The 15,778-nt window shown below is 43.5% G+C and overlaps 1 protein-coding gene across 1 annotated transcript in view; it reads left to right on the top strand.

Moving 5' to 3' along the window:
• The window catches only part of ENPP3 (ectonucleotide pyrophosphatase/phosphodiesterase 3), a 174,498-nt gene that overhangs the window by 70,976 nt on the left and 87,744 nt on the right, over positions 1–15,778 (top strand). The window contains exon 12 of the mRNA XM_063443233.1: positions 831–939. Coding sequence (XP_063299303.1) covers positions 831–939 — 109 coding nt within the window. The remainder of the gene's footprint in view (positions 1–830; positions 940–15,778) is intronic.

The following is a 15,778-nucleotide window of genomic DNA, read 5'->3' on the forward strand; positions in this document are numbered from 1 at the left end:
TTGATATTGTTCAAAAGAAATTGTGTAAAATAATGTTTTACAAATAGTGCATGTTAGTAAGTAATAAATACAATCTGTTATCTAACAGCAGCCAATTCATTGATGACTACAATTACTAAACTAAACAAACAAGAGTGTAGGATTTCTGATAAATGTACGTGACACCACAAGTGCAAATCATGATATAAGATACAACCTGTGTATACACGTAGTGTGAGAAGAATCAAATGGTGACCTAATGGAAAGACAAACTAGACATAGTGTGATACAGCACATACCATTATGGCGCAAAGAGGCATTTATCATGTCAAACCTTTTTGAGGAACATAATGCAGAATTTACATTTCCTTATTAGCATTGTGAATTTTGTGCAGCATGCAGTACAATACAGCTAAAAGTGCTGCTGTGTACTTGATTTTTTTTTCTATAGATGGAGCAGCAAAGTTATTCCTACTCATTGTGACCTAAATTATATGACTGTATTTTCAATTCACAAATTATTTACTGTTTAGTAAATAAACCTGATGAAAAGAAAGGGTTAATATTAGATACAATTTAATAGCTATCCAGGAGTAGGTACTCCTGGATACCTATTAGATTTTATCTAATATTAACCCTTTCTTTTTGCACATTTGAGGATTTTTTAGTGGAGTCCCTATTTCCAATTGAGTGGTTAACATATACCATACTACTAACTCTATTATTGAGATTTTACAAATCTCAACCTGCTATTTACTGATGAAAATAAAAAACACCACTTGATCATACTGAACATATATTCTTGATTTTGTTCTATTTACTTTTTATTTTATATGTTTTATTTCATTTAGGTAATTGCAGCTTTGTTACTTGCCGATAGGACGATGGGGATGTTATTAGATGGACTTAAACAGAGAAACCTACATAATTGTGTAAACCTGATTATTCTTGCTGATCATGGTATGTCTACATTTTTCATAATATTTGGTTTGTTAATTGAATTTTGCCTGTTGTGTGACATGTGTGCAGCTGATATCTATTGCACCTTAATATTTAAGTGTCTTGCACCTAATATTGGTTTTTGAACATTATATCTATCATAATCAAAGATATACAACACTAAATATACATACACAAACAACAAGTCTGTGGTGAATAAGTCGGGGTAGGTAAGAAATCGGTGTAATTGCCACACTTTTCTCACTGGTTACTATCTCTACGCCTCCCTGTTACATTCTTACAGCATCAGGCTATGACATCACGTATCAGAAACCTTAGACTGTAATGTGATTCATGATTATAAATGAAGGCTACATCTATGTTCTTTGCTGCTAGATCATTAGGAAATTGAGTTGTAGGAGATGGTTCTAGGCCCTCTGCAATCCAGGTCCTTGTCACCACAACATTCCTTGCTATGTCTTTTACATCACTGATATAACAAAGAAAGGTGTGCATGTACATTCTTAGCGAAACAAACAGCTGTAACCGCTTACTGTCTGTCTGAATAGGAGGAACAGGGTAATTACATTTATTAATTAAAAAGGTACACACTGATAATGCTTGCAACTACAATACACCGTGCTTCATGCTCGTTAACAATCCAAGTCCCTGGATAATCTCACACACGTGGTCTAAGGCAACTGACACTATTATCCAAAATGCTCACACACCTACACAGCCCTAGAGGCCTCACTACCCACGTAGATCTCAACTACGTTTAATCTTTAAAAGCTTATAAGTTTACTCAAACTGTCTAATTTTACGTCATGTAGTTATCAGTAGGGATGTCACTAACATTATAGACAGTCCTACCAATCTGACCTCTCAAAAAAAAATTGTGCTGTTAATGCTTGCCATGTTACTGAATATCTTGTGTTACTCTATTGGCTTATATCTGCTTTCGTGGCGCTATAAACGTGTCTGTAATTCTAAGCACTACAAAAATAAAGAATTAAAACAAAAAAAAAAAAAGGTACTATACTGCAAAAGAATCTGGGTTCCCAGAAATGAGTGAATCAAGTGAAAATGAAAACGTAGTAAAATGGGTGTAGTTTTCACAGTAACTATGGCACAATACAGTGTACAGAATATAATCCTACTTCATCCACTAGAGGGCACCAGTACTATTCAAGTCAAAACTCCTTTTTACTGTGCTTCCACTGTGATAAAAGCACACTAATAAATAATATAAGAAGTTAAATAGGGCTTTTAAGAAGTGTAGCCCTACTCTGTACAATAGTTGGACTAGAGGGCCCAAAAGCTATTCTACACAAGGATGTCACCTAAATAGCGTGCTTAACCTAGTCTAATAGAGAGGAAAATACAATGCAAGAAGAAAGGGCTAGTAATGTCAAATACATTGCACAACTACAAAATAGATTAAAAAAGGGAAGCAAAAAGAGTACATTGTCAAAGATACTAAATATGAAAAGCAAAATCTAAAATGAATTACCTCTGCATATATAACTCTGTATGCTTACCATATACCAGCATGAACTGAAGGTCAGACCTCCATTAACATTGTACACCAAGGAGGGTTGATAGCATAACTAAACGAAGCATATATCCTAGATCTAAACTAGTTCTGCATACAGATAGAGAAAACATACTGAAGTATACCTTGGGATGTAATCTTGGATCACATGCCTACATTACCAGAGCGCTCCAACTAAACACAGTCTATTGCCAAACCAATGTTTAAATACAGTACTGAAGTATGCTATGCTGCCCATGGTGTCTATGAACAAAACAAAATATAATCCCAATAAGTCTGTAGAACAGGTAATATTCAGTAATAGCTCTACTAAGCTAAGCCATGCAGTGCATGGCCAACGCATTGGCTGAGAGTGTCAGCTGATGGCTCTCAACCAATAAGCTAAGCCTGCATTGCTGGGTTCAGGTCAGTTAGCAAAGGCAAGGAGCACGCATGGGAGATCCTACATAATAAATCACAGTAACTGATATGGTGCTTAGAGTTTACCTTTAAGCATTTAACGCAATAACATAAACATCCCATTCCAAACCTTTATTTTAATTAGTTGTGTGAGCAATTTACCTCTTAGAATGTTTTCAAAAAATAGACAAAACGTATCAAAACCCTGCGACAAAGTGAATCTTACAGAGTTCTTAGAGCTTGCTTGGTAGTTCCTACTCTGGCCCCTTGCTATTTCACTAGTTTGCGCTAGGATACCTCCTGCCCAGCCTTTTTCTAGTACCTTGCAGGTTCTAGAACAAGGCTGGGCAGAAGGTAGATCTCCAGATGTTGCAGAATTTCAGCTGACACAATTCTTTGTCGGCATTAAGAATGGCAAAGCATGATGCTAGTTGCAGTTCTACATCAGGGGACATACCTTTTGCCCACCCCTGTGCTAGAAGGAAGGGTCATCAAAAGGGCCAATTAAGTCTTGAAGTACCTTCCGACAGCATTTGCAACCAACATTAAGTAAATTCCCAACTGAGCTATAGCTGCAATTTGACGGTTTTATCCAAGATCTTGCAGCTCTGTTTTCAACTCACTGCAACTTGATGTTGAATGACAATTCCTCTTGTGTAGTTTTTACAGGGTGAGAATGTGTGCTAACTATTCTAGAAGAATCAGTTTTCTGGAATAAAAGGAACAGAACAGTTCTACTAATGGTAACTTGCATACTATTTTTAGGTGTCAGACTGAACACATTGTTATCATCAGGAACTAGACGTGATAATTGTTTCTGAACATGGCATTTTGTCAATAACAATCAATTTTGTAAAATCGTTTAGATAAAGCATTGATTTTTTTCACAAAAAAAGAGATATCAAAATGTCTTTTACTTAAGCATTAACTTTATCATGTCACAAAATAAATCCACAAAGAATGACAGAAATAATAATCCATAAAATTCTTCATCAATCAATTTTCTAATTCACTAAACATATATAATCACAAAGTTCATTATGTGTATCATAAAATAGATTTTGTGACTTTTTTTAAATTAATGTATTTGTTTAATATTACTTCTATTTATAGAGTTAGTATCATTATTTATCAATATGTATACGAAGGCAGTGGAACAAATAGCTTTGAATGCAATGAATAAAAGAATAGTTAAAGTTAGCTCAAAAAAAATTATAGAGTAGCTATACATTTTATAAAAATGTGTATAAAGAAAATTAACCTTTTTTTTTCTCATGTCTAGATGCCCAGTTTTAAACAAATTTATATGAAAACAAGTGAGAGATTACATGAAAACCCCATGTAACTGACCCCTTATATGATTGCACCCTAAATTGCTGTGTTATAATTTCTAGTTTAGTATAATAGCATGTGTGTCTTTATCAGAAAGAATAGACCCAAAATAATGATAAAAAATCCTTCTCATCACAACATACTCATTACTAGTATCAAAAGCTGTCACCACCAAGGCAATTTATAAATGGGGGCACCTTAGGTTTTACAAGGGTGATAAGGACAAATCCTGTGGCTTTTGTCATAAGGACACTGGAGGAGACCTTCTGAATCCATGGAGCTGATTTTACTTTTTGTGTGGACATCAAACAATTACCCTGACTGCCCTATCAGGGAGTTGAAAGTTAAAACATCCAGACTATAAGACTATACAAAGAGGGATGAAAAATAAAAAGTAAAAAAAAATACCCAGACTATCCTAACAGGGGGAAAAAGTGAAAAACGTTGACTATTCTTACTGGGAGAGAAAAAAAAAAGATAAAAATAAAATCCCTTGACTTTGCTAACCTGAGAAATAAAAATACATAAACTGCCCTAACTGGGAGTAATTTTAAAAACAGCTAACTGAGGTTATTATTATTTATAAAGCGCCAACAAATTATGCTGTACAATTGGTTGATTAACACACGCATTTGTAACTAGACTAGTTGGACACACAGGAACAGAGAGATTGACGGCCCTGCTCAATGAGCTTACATGCTAGAGGAAGTGGTGTATAGTGACACAAAAAGGTTAAGGTAGGGTAAAAAAGTAGGTTGCTAGGATAGTATTTACTTAGTGTTTTGTTTTGATGACAGTTGCAAGAGAGAAATCAGGGTACAGGGAAAAAAAAGCTGACCTTTTAATTGATATGCTTTCCTGACAAAGTAAGTTTTCAAAGATTTTTTGAAGGAGTAAAGACTGGGTGAAAGTCTAACAGAGAGGGGAAGGCGTTCTATAGGAATGGTGCAGCCCTAGAGAAGTCTTTAACGCGAGCATTAGAGGTAGGAGTATCAACAGAGGTTAGGCGTAAGGCCTTGATGGGACATATATTTGTATATTAGTAAGGATAAGTAGGCCGGAGCAGCATTGTGTAGAGATTTGTAAGCAAGTACCAGGATCTTAAATTTAACCCTATATTTTATGGGAAGCCAATGTAGGGACTGACAGAAAGGAGAGGCGTGGGAGATGCGGGCGGACAGGAAGATGAATAAAAGCAAGAGGATATTCAGCACTTGTCCAGTACAGTCCAAAGGGCAGCTAGGTCACCAAATCCGGGTTTCTCTTGTCCCGTAGAGAAGCAGATTAAAACAAAGAGGGAGGGGCAGCTCTTGAAATTGTCAGGAATATTTGGGGACCCTACACGCAGAGTGTAAAAGAATAGTAACGTATATCGGACCTTAGAATGGCCGGACTAACGTCACAAGGACAGAGAATAGTAGAAACAAGCAGAGGTCAGGGATGCCAGAAATCAGTAACAACGAGAGTACAAGAGCCAAGGTCAAAGGAATACAGATGGTAGAATCGTCAAACAATGGCAAAAGTAAAAATCTGAGAAAACGATACAAAGAAACATGCTATTGGGACTATGTAGAACCACAACAGGGCAATGGGACTTTCCCTGGGCTCCCCTTAAATACTGTGTTCTTTAAATTGTGTCCACGCCCCCAAAACGCTCTAATTCTAATGGTGTGCATGTGCCACATCATAAAAAGGTGCGGGGCCATCGCAGTCGTTGTGAAAATCAGTGGGAACAAGTGGAGAGCTGTTGGATATGTCCCCAATCCCCTGCATGATGGTACCAGCTTTTGGTACGGCCTGAGCCAGCACACAAGGTATTCTGACTGAAATGTCCTTCGGGTGTGTATATATAAAATCATAAAGGAGCTTAAGTGCTACTCCAACTTAGATGCTTGGGCAGACTAATCCCCACCTAAGGATATGATTGAGTACAGACTCTATATGTCTATATATGTAGGAGAAATCAGAGATACATAGTGCATATATAGAAACTCAATATTAAAATATATAGCTATAAAAGATGTGCACTCACATGTACTGGAGCCTATAGATTATGGTGTGAAGTGGTATGATCCCCACTCTAGGCTATCAGTGCTGGTGGTCTACCGTATATATACGAGTATAAGCCGAGTTTTTCAGCACATTATTTGTGCTGAAAACCCCCAACTCGGCTTATACTCGAGTCAATAGTCTGTATTATGGCAATTTGCATTGCCATAATACAGACTGGGGCTGTGGGGGCTGTCAGAGAGTTTACTTACCTCTCCTGCAGCTCCTGTCAGCTCCCTCTTCCTCCGCGCCGTCCGTTCAGCACCTCGGTCAGCTCCCACTGTAAGTCTCGCGAGAGCCGCGGCTCTCGCGAGACTTAGAGTGTGAGCTGACAGAAGAGCTGAACGGACGGCGCGGAGGAGAAGGGAGCTGACAGGAGCTGCAGGAGAGGTAAGTTACAGCTCTGCCAGCCCCCCTCTCCCCCCCACTGAACTACCAATGCTGGACCACCAGGGAAGGAGAGCCCCCCTCCCTGCCATATATCAAGCAGGGAGGGGGGACGAAAAATATATATAGTAAGAATAAAAAAAAAAAAAATTAAATTAAATAATAAAAAAATAATAATAATAATAAATAATAATAAAAATTAAAATAATAAAAAAAAATTGCAAACCCCCCACCAAGGCTCTGCAACACACACACACACACACACACACACACTGCACTTATACACACACTGCACTCATATACACACACTGCATTCATATACACACACTGCACTCATATACACACACTGCACTCATACACGCACACTGCACTCATACACGCACACTGCACTCATACACACACACTGCACTCATAGACGCACACTGCACTCATACACACACACTGCACTCATACACACACACTGCACTCATACACACACGCTGCACTCATACACACACACTGCATTCATATACACACGCTGCACTCATACACACACACTGCATTCATATACACACACTGCACTCATATACACACTGCACTCATACACACACTGCACTCATACACGCACACTGCACTCATACACGCACACTGCACTCATACACGCACACTGCACTCATACACACACACTGCACTCATACACGCACACTGCACTCATATACACACACACTGCATTCATTATTGACTCGAGTATAAGACTAGGGTGGGAAATGCAGCAGCTACTGGTAAATTTCTAACTAAAATTAGATCCTAAAAAAAATATATTAATTGAATATTTATTTACAGCAGTGGCGGATCCAGAGCCTGATCTCGGGAGGGGCACTTGTAGATTATTTAAAAAAAATAATCCTAGCACAATAACCACTACAGCTCAGTGTAGTAGTTATGGTGCCAGTAGTGCCAGGATCCCACCCCGGAGTAAGTAGTCATACCGTTTAAGAACAGTTTGACAACTTACCTGGGGTCTGCTGGGATATAGGGCATAGGAGAAGTGGTGTGTGTTAGGGGTGAAGTGTGTGTGAAAGGTGCAGTGTGTGTGTGAGCGGTGAAGTGAGTGTGAGTGCGTAAGGGTGGCAGTGTGTGTGTTAGGGGGCAGTGTGTGTATGGGGGCACTGTATGTCTGTGTGGGGCAGTGTGTGTATGGGGGGGCACTGTATGTCTGTGTGGGGCAGTGTGTGTATGGGGGGCACTGTGTGTATGGGGGGGTCGTGTGTGTGTGTTTGGGGCAATGTGTGTATGGGGGGGCAGCAGGGTGTGTAGGGCACTGTGTGTGTATAGGTGTGCAGTGTGTGCGGGGCAGTATGTGTATGGGGCAGTGTTTGTGGGGCAGTGTGTATGGGGACAGTGTTTGTGGGACAGTGTTGTATGGGGACAGTGTTTGTGGGGCAGTGTGTGTATGGAGGCAGTGTTTGTGGGGGCAGTGTGTGTATGGGGTCAGTGTGTGTAGTGTTTGTATGTGGGGCAGTGTTTGTGGGTCAGTGTGTGTATGGGGTCAGTGTGTGTAAGGGGGAAGTGTGTGTATGGGGCAGTGTTTGTGGGGCAGTGTGTGTGTGGGGCAGTGTGTGTATGGGGACAGTGTGTGTATGGGGACAGTGTGTGTATGGGGACAGTGTGTATATGGGGACAGTGTGTATATGGGGACAGTGTGTATATGGGGGCAGTGTTTGTGTGTATGGGGGCAGTGTTTGTGTGTATGGGGGCAGTGTTTGTGTGTATGGGGGCAGTGTTTGTGTGTATGGGGGCAGTGTTTGTGTGTATGGGGGCAGTGTGTGTATGTATGGGGGCAGTGTGTGTGGGGTCAGTGTGTGTAGTGTGTGTATGGGGTCAGTGTGTGTATGGGGTCAGTGTGTGTATGGGGTCAGTGTGTGTATGGGGTCAATATGTGTAGTGTGTGTATGGGGTCAGTGTGTGTATGGGGACAGTGTGTATATGGGGACAGTGTGTATATAGGGACAGTGTGTATATAGGGACAGTGTGTGTATGGGGACAGTGTGTGTATGGGGACAGTGTGTGTATGGGGGCAGTGTTTGTGTGTATGGGGGCAGTGTTTGTGTGTATGGGGGCAGTGTGTGTATGTATGGGGGCAGTGTGTGTGGGGTCAGTGTGTGTAGTGTGTGTATGGGGTCAGTGTGTGTATGGGGTCAATGTGTGTAGTGTGTGTATGGGGTCAGTGTGTGTATGGGGTCAGTGTGTGTAGTGTGTATGGGGACAGTGTGTATATGGGGACAGTGTGTATATAGGGACAGTGTGTGTATGGGGACAGTGTGTGTATGGGGGCAGTGTGTGTATGGGGGCAGTGTTTGTGTGTATGGGGGCAGTGTTTGTGTGTATGGGGCAGTGTTTGTGTGTATGGGGGCAGTGTTTGTGTGTATGGGGGCAGTGTTTGTGTGTATGGGGGCAGTGTTTGTGTGTATGGGGTCAGTGTGTGTAGTGTGTGTATGGGGTCAGTGTGTGTATGGGGTCAGTGTGTGTATGGGGTCAGTGTGTGTATGGGGTCAGTGTGTGTATGGGGTCAGTGTGTGGTGTGTGTATGGGGTCAGTGTGTGTATGGGGTCAGTGTGTGTAGTGTGTGTATGGGGTCAGTGTGTGTATGGGGTCAGTGTGTGTAGTGTGTGTATGGGGTCAGTGTTTATATGGGGACAGTGTGTGTATGGGGACAGTGTGTATATGGGGACAGTGTGTATATGGGGACAGTGTGTATATGGGGACAGTGTGTGTATGGGGACAGTGTGTGTAGTGTGTGTATGGGGACAGTGTGTGTAGTGTGTGTATGGGGACAGTGTGTGTAGTGTGTGTGTATGGGGTCAGTGTGTGTATGGGGTCAGTGTGTGTAGTGTGTGTATGGGGTCAGTGTGTGCATGGGGTCAGTGTGTGTATGGGGTCAGTGTGTGTATGGGGTCAGTGTGTGTATGGGGTCAGTGTGTGTAGTGTGTGTATGGGGTCAGTGTGTGTATGGGGTCAGTGTGTGTATGGGGTCAGTGTGTGTATGGGGGCAGTGTATGTTGGGCAGTGTGTATGGGGGCAGTGTACGTGGGGCAGTGTGTATGGGGTCAGTGTGTGTATGGGGGCAGTGTATGTTGGGCAGTGTGTATGGGGGCAGTGTGTATGGGGGAGGGGAGGAGGGAAGGGAGGCTTTTTAATAAAAAAATAAAAAAAAAATGTATTTAATAAAATATATTATGTCCCCCCTCCCTTCTTACCTTTATTGAGGAGGAGGGGGGACATTTCTGGATCCCTGGTGGTCCCAGTGGGGAATCCCTGGTGGTCCAGTGGTTCCAGTGAACTCTAGCCCGCGCTCCAGGGCTAGAGTTCACTCTCGCGAGATTTGGAGCGTTGCCGTGGTAACCGCGGCAACGCTCCAAATCTCGCGAGAGGAGGACCCGGAGGAGCTGCTGGTAACAGCTCCCGGGTCCTCTCTCCCTCCCCTGCCGGTCGGCTGTCAGTAATGTGCCTGCGGACGGGGGAGGGAGATCACTGATCACTGATCTCCCTCCCGGTCTGCAGGCACAATGCAGGGCTGGCACTTGGGCAATGTCAGCCCTGCATTAGCCGGCAGGGGAGAATCTCGGGGGGGGGGGGGCAATTGCCCCGTTGCCCCCCCCCTGGATCCGCCAATGATTTACAGTGTGTGTACACTGTAAATAAATATTCAATTAATATATTTTTTTTAGGATCTAATTTTATTTAGAAATTTACCAGTAGCTGCTGCATTTCCCACCCTAGTCTTATACTCGAGTCAATAAGTTTTCTCAGTTTTTTTTGGTAAAATTAGGGGCCTCGGCTTATATTCGGGTCGGCTTATACTCGAGTATATATACGGTATATAAGTAAAAGAGAAAATAAAACTACAATAGTGTTGACTGTAAAAAGTGATAAATAAGATGAAATAGATAAAAACTACTCACATTTGATAGAGCAAATACTGATTGCTCTGTCCAACAGGCTTATGTGGTATTATCCCCGCCAAGGATATGGAGTACAGGAATATAGCAGCAAACCAGTACAATAAAAAAGTACTTTTATTGATAAACAATACAATGATAAAAAAATGGGGTAAAATAACTATATAAAAAAATTACATGCACTCCTCTAGGAAGATGAGCCTTGCTGCCACATTCATTATAGACTGTAATGGGCAAGTTGGGAACACGCAAGAACACTGAAAAGCAGATTACAGTAGTCAAGGCGAGAGAGGACAGCGGCATGGACACCTTAATTGATATGCTTTCCTGACAAAGTAAGTTTTCAAAGATTTTTTGAAGGAGTAAAGACTGGGTGAAAGTCTAACAGAGAGGGGAAGGCGTTCTATAGGAATGGTGCAGCCCTAGAGAAGTCTTTAACGCGAGCATTAGAGGTAGGAGTATCAACAGAGGTTAGGCGTAAGGCCTTGATGGGACATATATTTGTATATTAGTAAGGATAAGTAGGCCGGAGCAGCATTGTGTAGAGATTTGTAAGCAAGTACCAGGATCTTAAATTTAACCCTATATTTTATGGGAAGCCAATGTAGGGACTGACAGAAAGGAGAGGCGTGGGAGATGCGGGCGGACAGGAAGATGAATAAAAGCAAGAGGATATTCAGCACTTGTCCAGTACAGTCCAAAGGGCAGCTAGGTCACCAAATCCGGGTTTCTCTTGTCCCGTAGAGAAGCAGATTAAAACAAAGAGGGAGGGGCAGCTCTTGAAATTGTCAGGAATATTTGGGGACCCTACACGCAGAGTGTAAAAGAATAGTAACGTATATCGGACCTTAGAATGGCCGGACTAACGTCACAAGGACAGAGAATAGTAGAAACAAGCAGAGGTCAGGGATGCCAGAAATCAGTAACAACGAGAGTACAAGAGCCAAGGTCAAAGGAATACAGATGGTAGAATCGTCAAACAATGGCAAAAGTAAAAATCTGAGAAAACGATACAAAGAAACATGCTATTGGGACTATGTAGAACCACAACAGGGCAATGGGACTTTCCCTGGGCTCCCCTTAAATACTGTGTTCTTTAAATTGTGTCCACGCCCCCAAAACGCTCTAATTCTAATGGTGTGCATGTGCCACATCATAAAAAGGTGCGGGGCCATCGCAGTCGTTGTGAAAATCAGTGGGAACAAGTGGAGAGCTGTTGGATATGTCCCCAATCCCCTGCATGATGGTACCAGCTTTTGGTACGGCCTGAGCCAGCACACAAGGTATTCTGACTGAAATGTCCTTCGGGTGTGTATATATAAAATCATAAAGGAGCTTAAGTGCTACTCCAACTTAGATGCTTGGGCAGACTAATCCCCACCTAAGGATATGATTGAGTACAGACTCTATATGTCTATATATGTAGGAGAAATCAGAGATACATAGTGCATATATAGAAACTCAATATTAAAATATATAGCTATAAAAGATGTGCACTCACATGTACTGGAGCCTATAGATTATGGTGTGAAGTGGTATGATCCCCACTCTAGGCTATCAGTGCTGGTGGTCTACCGTATATATACGAGTATAAGCCGAGTTTTTCAGCACATTATTTGTGCTGAAAACCCCCAACTCGGCTTATACTCGAGTCAATAGTCTGTATTATGGCAATTTGCATTGCCATAATACAGACTGGGGCTGTGGGGGCTGTCAGAGAGTTTACTTACCTCTCCTGCAGCTCCTGTCAGCTCCCTCTTCCTCCGCGCCGTCCGTTCAGCACCTCGGTCAGCTCCCACTGTAAGTCTCGCGAGAGCCGCGGCTCTCGCGAGACTTAGAGTGTGAGCTGACAGAAGAGCTGAACGGACGGCGCGGAGGAGAAGGGAGCTGACAGGAGCTGCAGGAGAGGTAAGTTACAGCTCTGCCAGCCCCCCTCTCCCCCCCACTGAACTACCAATGCTGGACCACCAGGGAAGGAGAGCCCCCCTCCCTGCCATATATCAAGCAGGGAGGGGGGACGAAAAATATATATAGTAAGAATAAAAAAAAAAAAAATTAAATTAAATAATAAAAAAATAATAATAATAATAAATAATAATAAAAATTAAAATAATAAAAAAAAATTGCAAACCCCCCACCAAGGCTCTGCAACACACACACACACACACACACACACACTGCACTTATACACACACTGCACTCATATACACACACTGCATTCATATACACACACTGCACTCATATACACACACTGCACTCATACACGCACACTGCACTCATACACGCACACTGCACTCATACACGCACACTGCACTCATACACACACACTGCACTCATAGACGCACACTGCACTCATACACACACACTGCACTCATACACACACGCTGCACTCATACACACACACTGCATTCATATACACACGCTGCACTCATACACACACACTGCATTCATATACACACACTGCACTCATATACACACTGCACTCATACACACACTGCACTCATACACGCACACTGCACTCATACACGCACACTGCACTCATACACGCACACTGCACTCATACACGCACACTGCACTCATACACACACACTGCACTCATACACGCACACTGCACTCATATACACACACACTGCATTCATTATTGACTCGAGTATAAGACTAGGGTGGGAAATGCAGCAGCTACTGGTAAATTTCTAACTAAAATTAGATCCTAAAAAAAATATATTAATTGAATATTTATTTACAGCAGTGGCGGATCCAGAGCCTGATCTCGGGAGGGGCACTTGTAGATTATTTAAAAAAAATAATCCTAGCACAATAACCACTACAGCTCAGTGTAGTAGTTATGGTGCCAGTAGTGCCAGGATCCCACCCCGGAGTAAGTAGTCATACCGTTTAAGAACAGTTTGACAACTTACCTGGGGTCTGCTGGGATATAGGGCATAGGAGAAGTGGTGTGTGTTAGGGGTGAAGTGTGTGTGAAAGGTGCAGTGTGTGTGTGAGCGGTGAAGTGAGTGTGAGTGCGTAAGGGTGGCAGTGTGTGTGTTAGGGGGCAGTGTGTGTATGGGGGCACTGTATGTCTGTGTGGGGCAGTGTGTGTATGGGGGGGCACTGTATGTCTGTGTGGGGCAGTGTGTGTATGGGGGGCACTGTGTGTATGGGGGGGTCGTGTGTGTGTGTTTGGGGCAATGTGTGTATGGGGGGGCAGCAGGGTGTGTAGGGCACTGTGTGTGTATAGGTGTGCAGTGTGTGCGGGGCAGTATGTGTATGGGGCAGTGTTTGTGGGGCAGTGTGTATGGGGACAGTGTTTGTGGGACAGTGTTGTATGGGGACAGTGTTTGTGGGGCAGTGTGTGTATGGAGGCAGTGTTTGTGGGGGCAGTGTGTGTATGGGGTCAGTGTGTGTAGTGTTTGTATGTGGGGCAGTGTTTGTGGGTCAGTGTGTGTATGGGGTCAGTGTGTGTAAGGGGGAAGTGTGTGTATGGGGCAGTGTTTGTGGGGCAGTGTGTGTGTGGGGCAGTGTGTGTATGGGGACAGTGTGTGTATGGGGACAGTGTGTGTATGGGGACAGTGTGTATATGGGGACAGTGTGTATATGGGGACAGTGTGTATATGGGGGCAGTGTTTGTGTGTATGGGGGCAGTGTTTGTGTGTATGGGGGCAGTGTTTGTGTGTATGGGGGCAGTGTTTGTGTGTATGGGGGCAGTGTTTGTGTGTATGGGGGCAGTGTGTGTATGTATGGGGGCAGTGTGTGTGGGGTCAGTGTGTGTAGTGTGTGTATGGGGTCAGTGTGTGTATGGGGTCAGTGTGTGTATGGGGTCAGTGTGTGTATGGGGTCAATATGTGTAGTGTGTGTATGGGGTCAGTGTGTGTATGGGGTCAGTGTGTGTATGGGGACAGTGTGTATATGGGGACAGTGTGTATATAGGGACAGTGTGTGTATGGGGACAGTGTGTGTATGGGGACAGTGTGTGTATGGGGGCAGTGTTTGTGTGTATGGGGGCAGTGTTTGTGTGTATGGGGGCAGTGTGTGTATGTATGGGGGCAGTGTGTGTGGGGTCAGTGTGTGTAGTGTGTGTATGGGGTCAGTGTGTGTATGGGGTCAATGTGTGTAGTGTGTGTATGGGGTCAGTGTGTGTATGGGGTCAGTGTGTGTAGTGTGTATGGGGACAGTGTGTATATGGGGACAGTGTGTATATAGGGACAGTGTGTGTATGGGGACAGTGTGTGTATGGGGGCAGTGTGTGTATGGGGGCAGTGTTTGTGTGTATGGGGGCAGTGTTTGTGTGTATGGGGCAGTGTTTGTGTGTATGGGGGCAGTGTTTGTGTGTATGGGGGCAGTGTTTGTGTGTATGGGGGCAGTGTTTGTGTGTATGGGGTCAGTGTGTGTAGTGTGTGTATGGGGTCAGTGTGTGTATGGGGTCAGTGTGTGTATGGGGTCAGTGTGTGTATGGGGTCAGTGTGTGGTGTGTGTATGGGGTCAGTGTGTGTATGGGGTCAGTGTGTGTAGTGTGTGTATGGGGTCAGTGTGTGTATGGGGTCAGTGTGTGTAGTGTGTGTATGGGGTCAGTGTTTATATGGGGACAGTGTGTGTATGGGGACAGTGTGTATATGGGGACAGTGTGTATATGGGGACAGTGTGTGTATGGGGACAGTGTGTGTAGTGTGTGTATGGGGACAGTGTGTGTAGTGTGTGTATGGGGACAGTGTGTGTAGTGTGTGTGTATGGGGTCAGTGTGTGTATGGGGTCAGTGTGTGTAGTGTGTGTATGGGGTCAGTGTGTGCATGGGGTCAGTGTGTGTATGGGGTCAGTGTGTGTATGGGGTCAGTGTGTGTATGGGGTCAGTGTGTGTAGTGTGTGTATGGGGTCAGTGTGTGTATGGGGTCAGTGTGTGTATGGGGTCAGTGTGTGTATGGGGGCAGTGTATGTTGGGCAGTGTGTATGGGGGCAGTGTACGTGGGGCAGTGTGTATGGGGTCAGTGTGTGTATGGGGGCAGTGTATGTTGGGCAGTGTGTATGGGGGCAGTGTGTATGGGGGAGGGGAGGAGGGAAGGGAGGCTTTTTAATAAAAAAATAAAAAAAAATGTATTTAATAAAATATATTATGTCCCCCCTCCCTTCTTACCTTTATTGAGGAGGAGGGGGGACATTTCTGGATCCCTGGTGGTCCCAGTGGGGAATCCCTGGTGGTCCAGTGGTT

This window comes from Pelobates fuscus, chromosome 2 (assembly GCF_036172605.1).
Source record: "Pelobates fuscus isolate aPelFus1 chromosome 2, aPelFus1.pri, whole genome shotgun sequence".
In the NCBI taxonomy this organism is placed as follows: domain Eukaryota; kingdom Metazoa; phylum Chordata; class Amphibia; order Anura; family Pelobatidae; genus Pelobates; species Pelobates fuscus.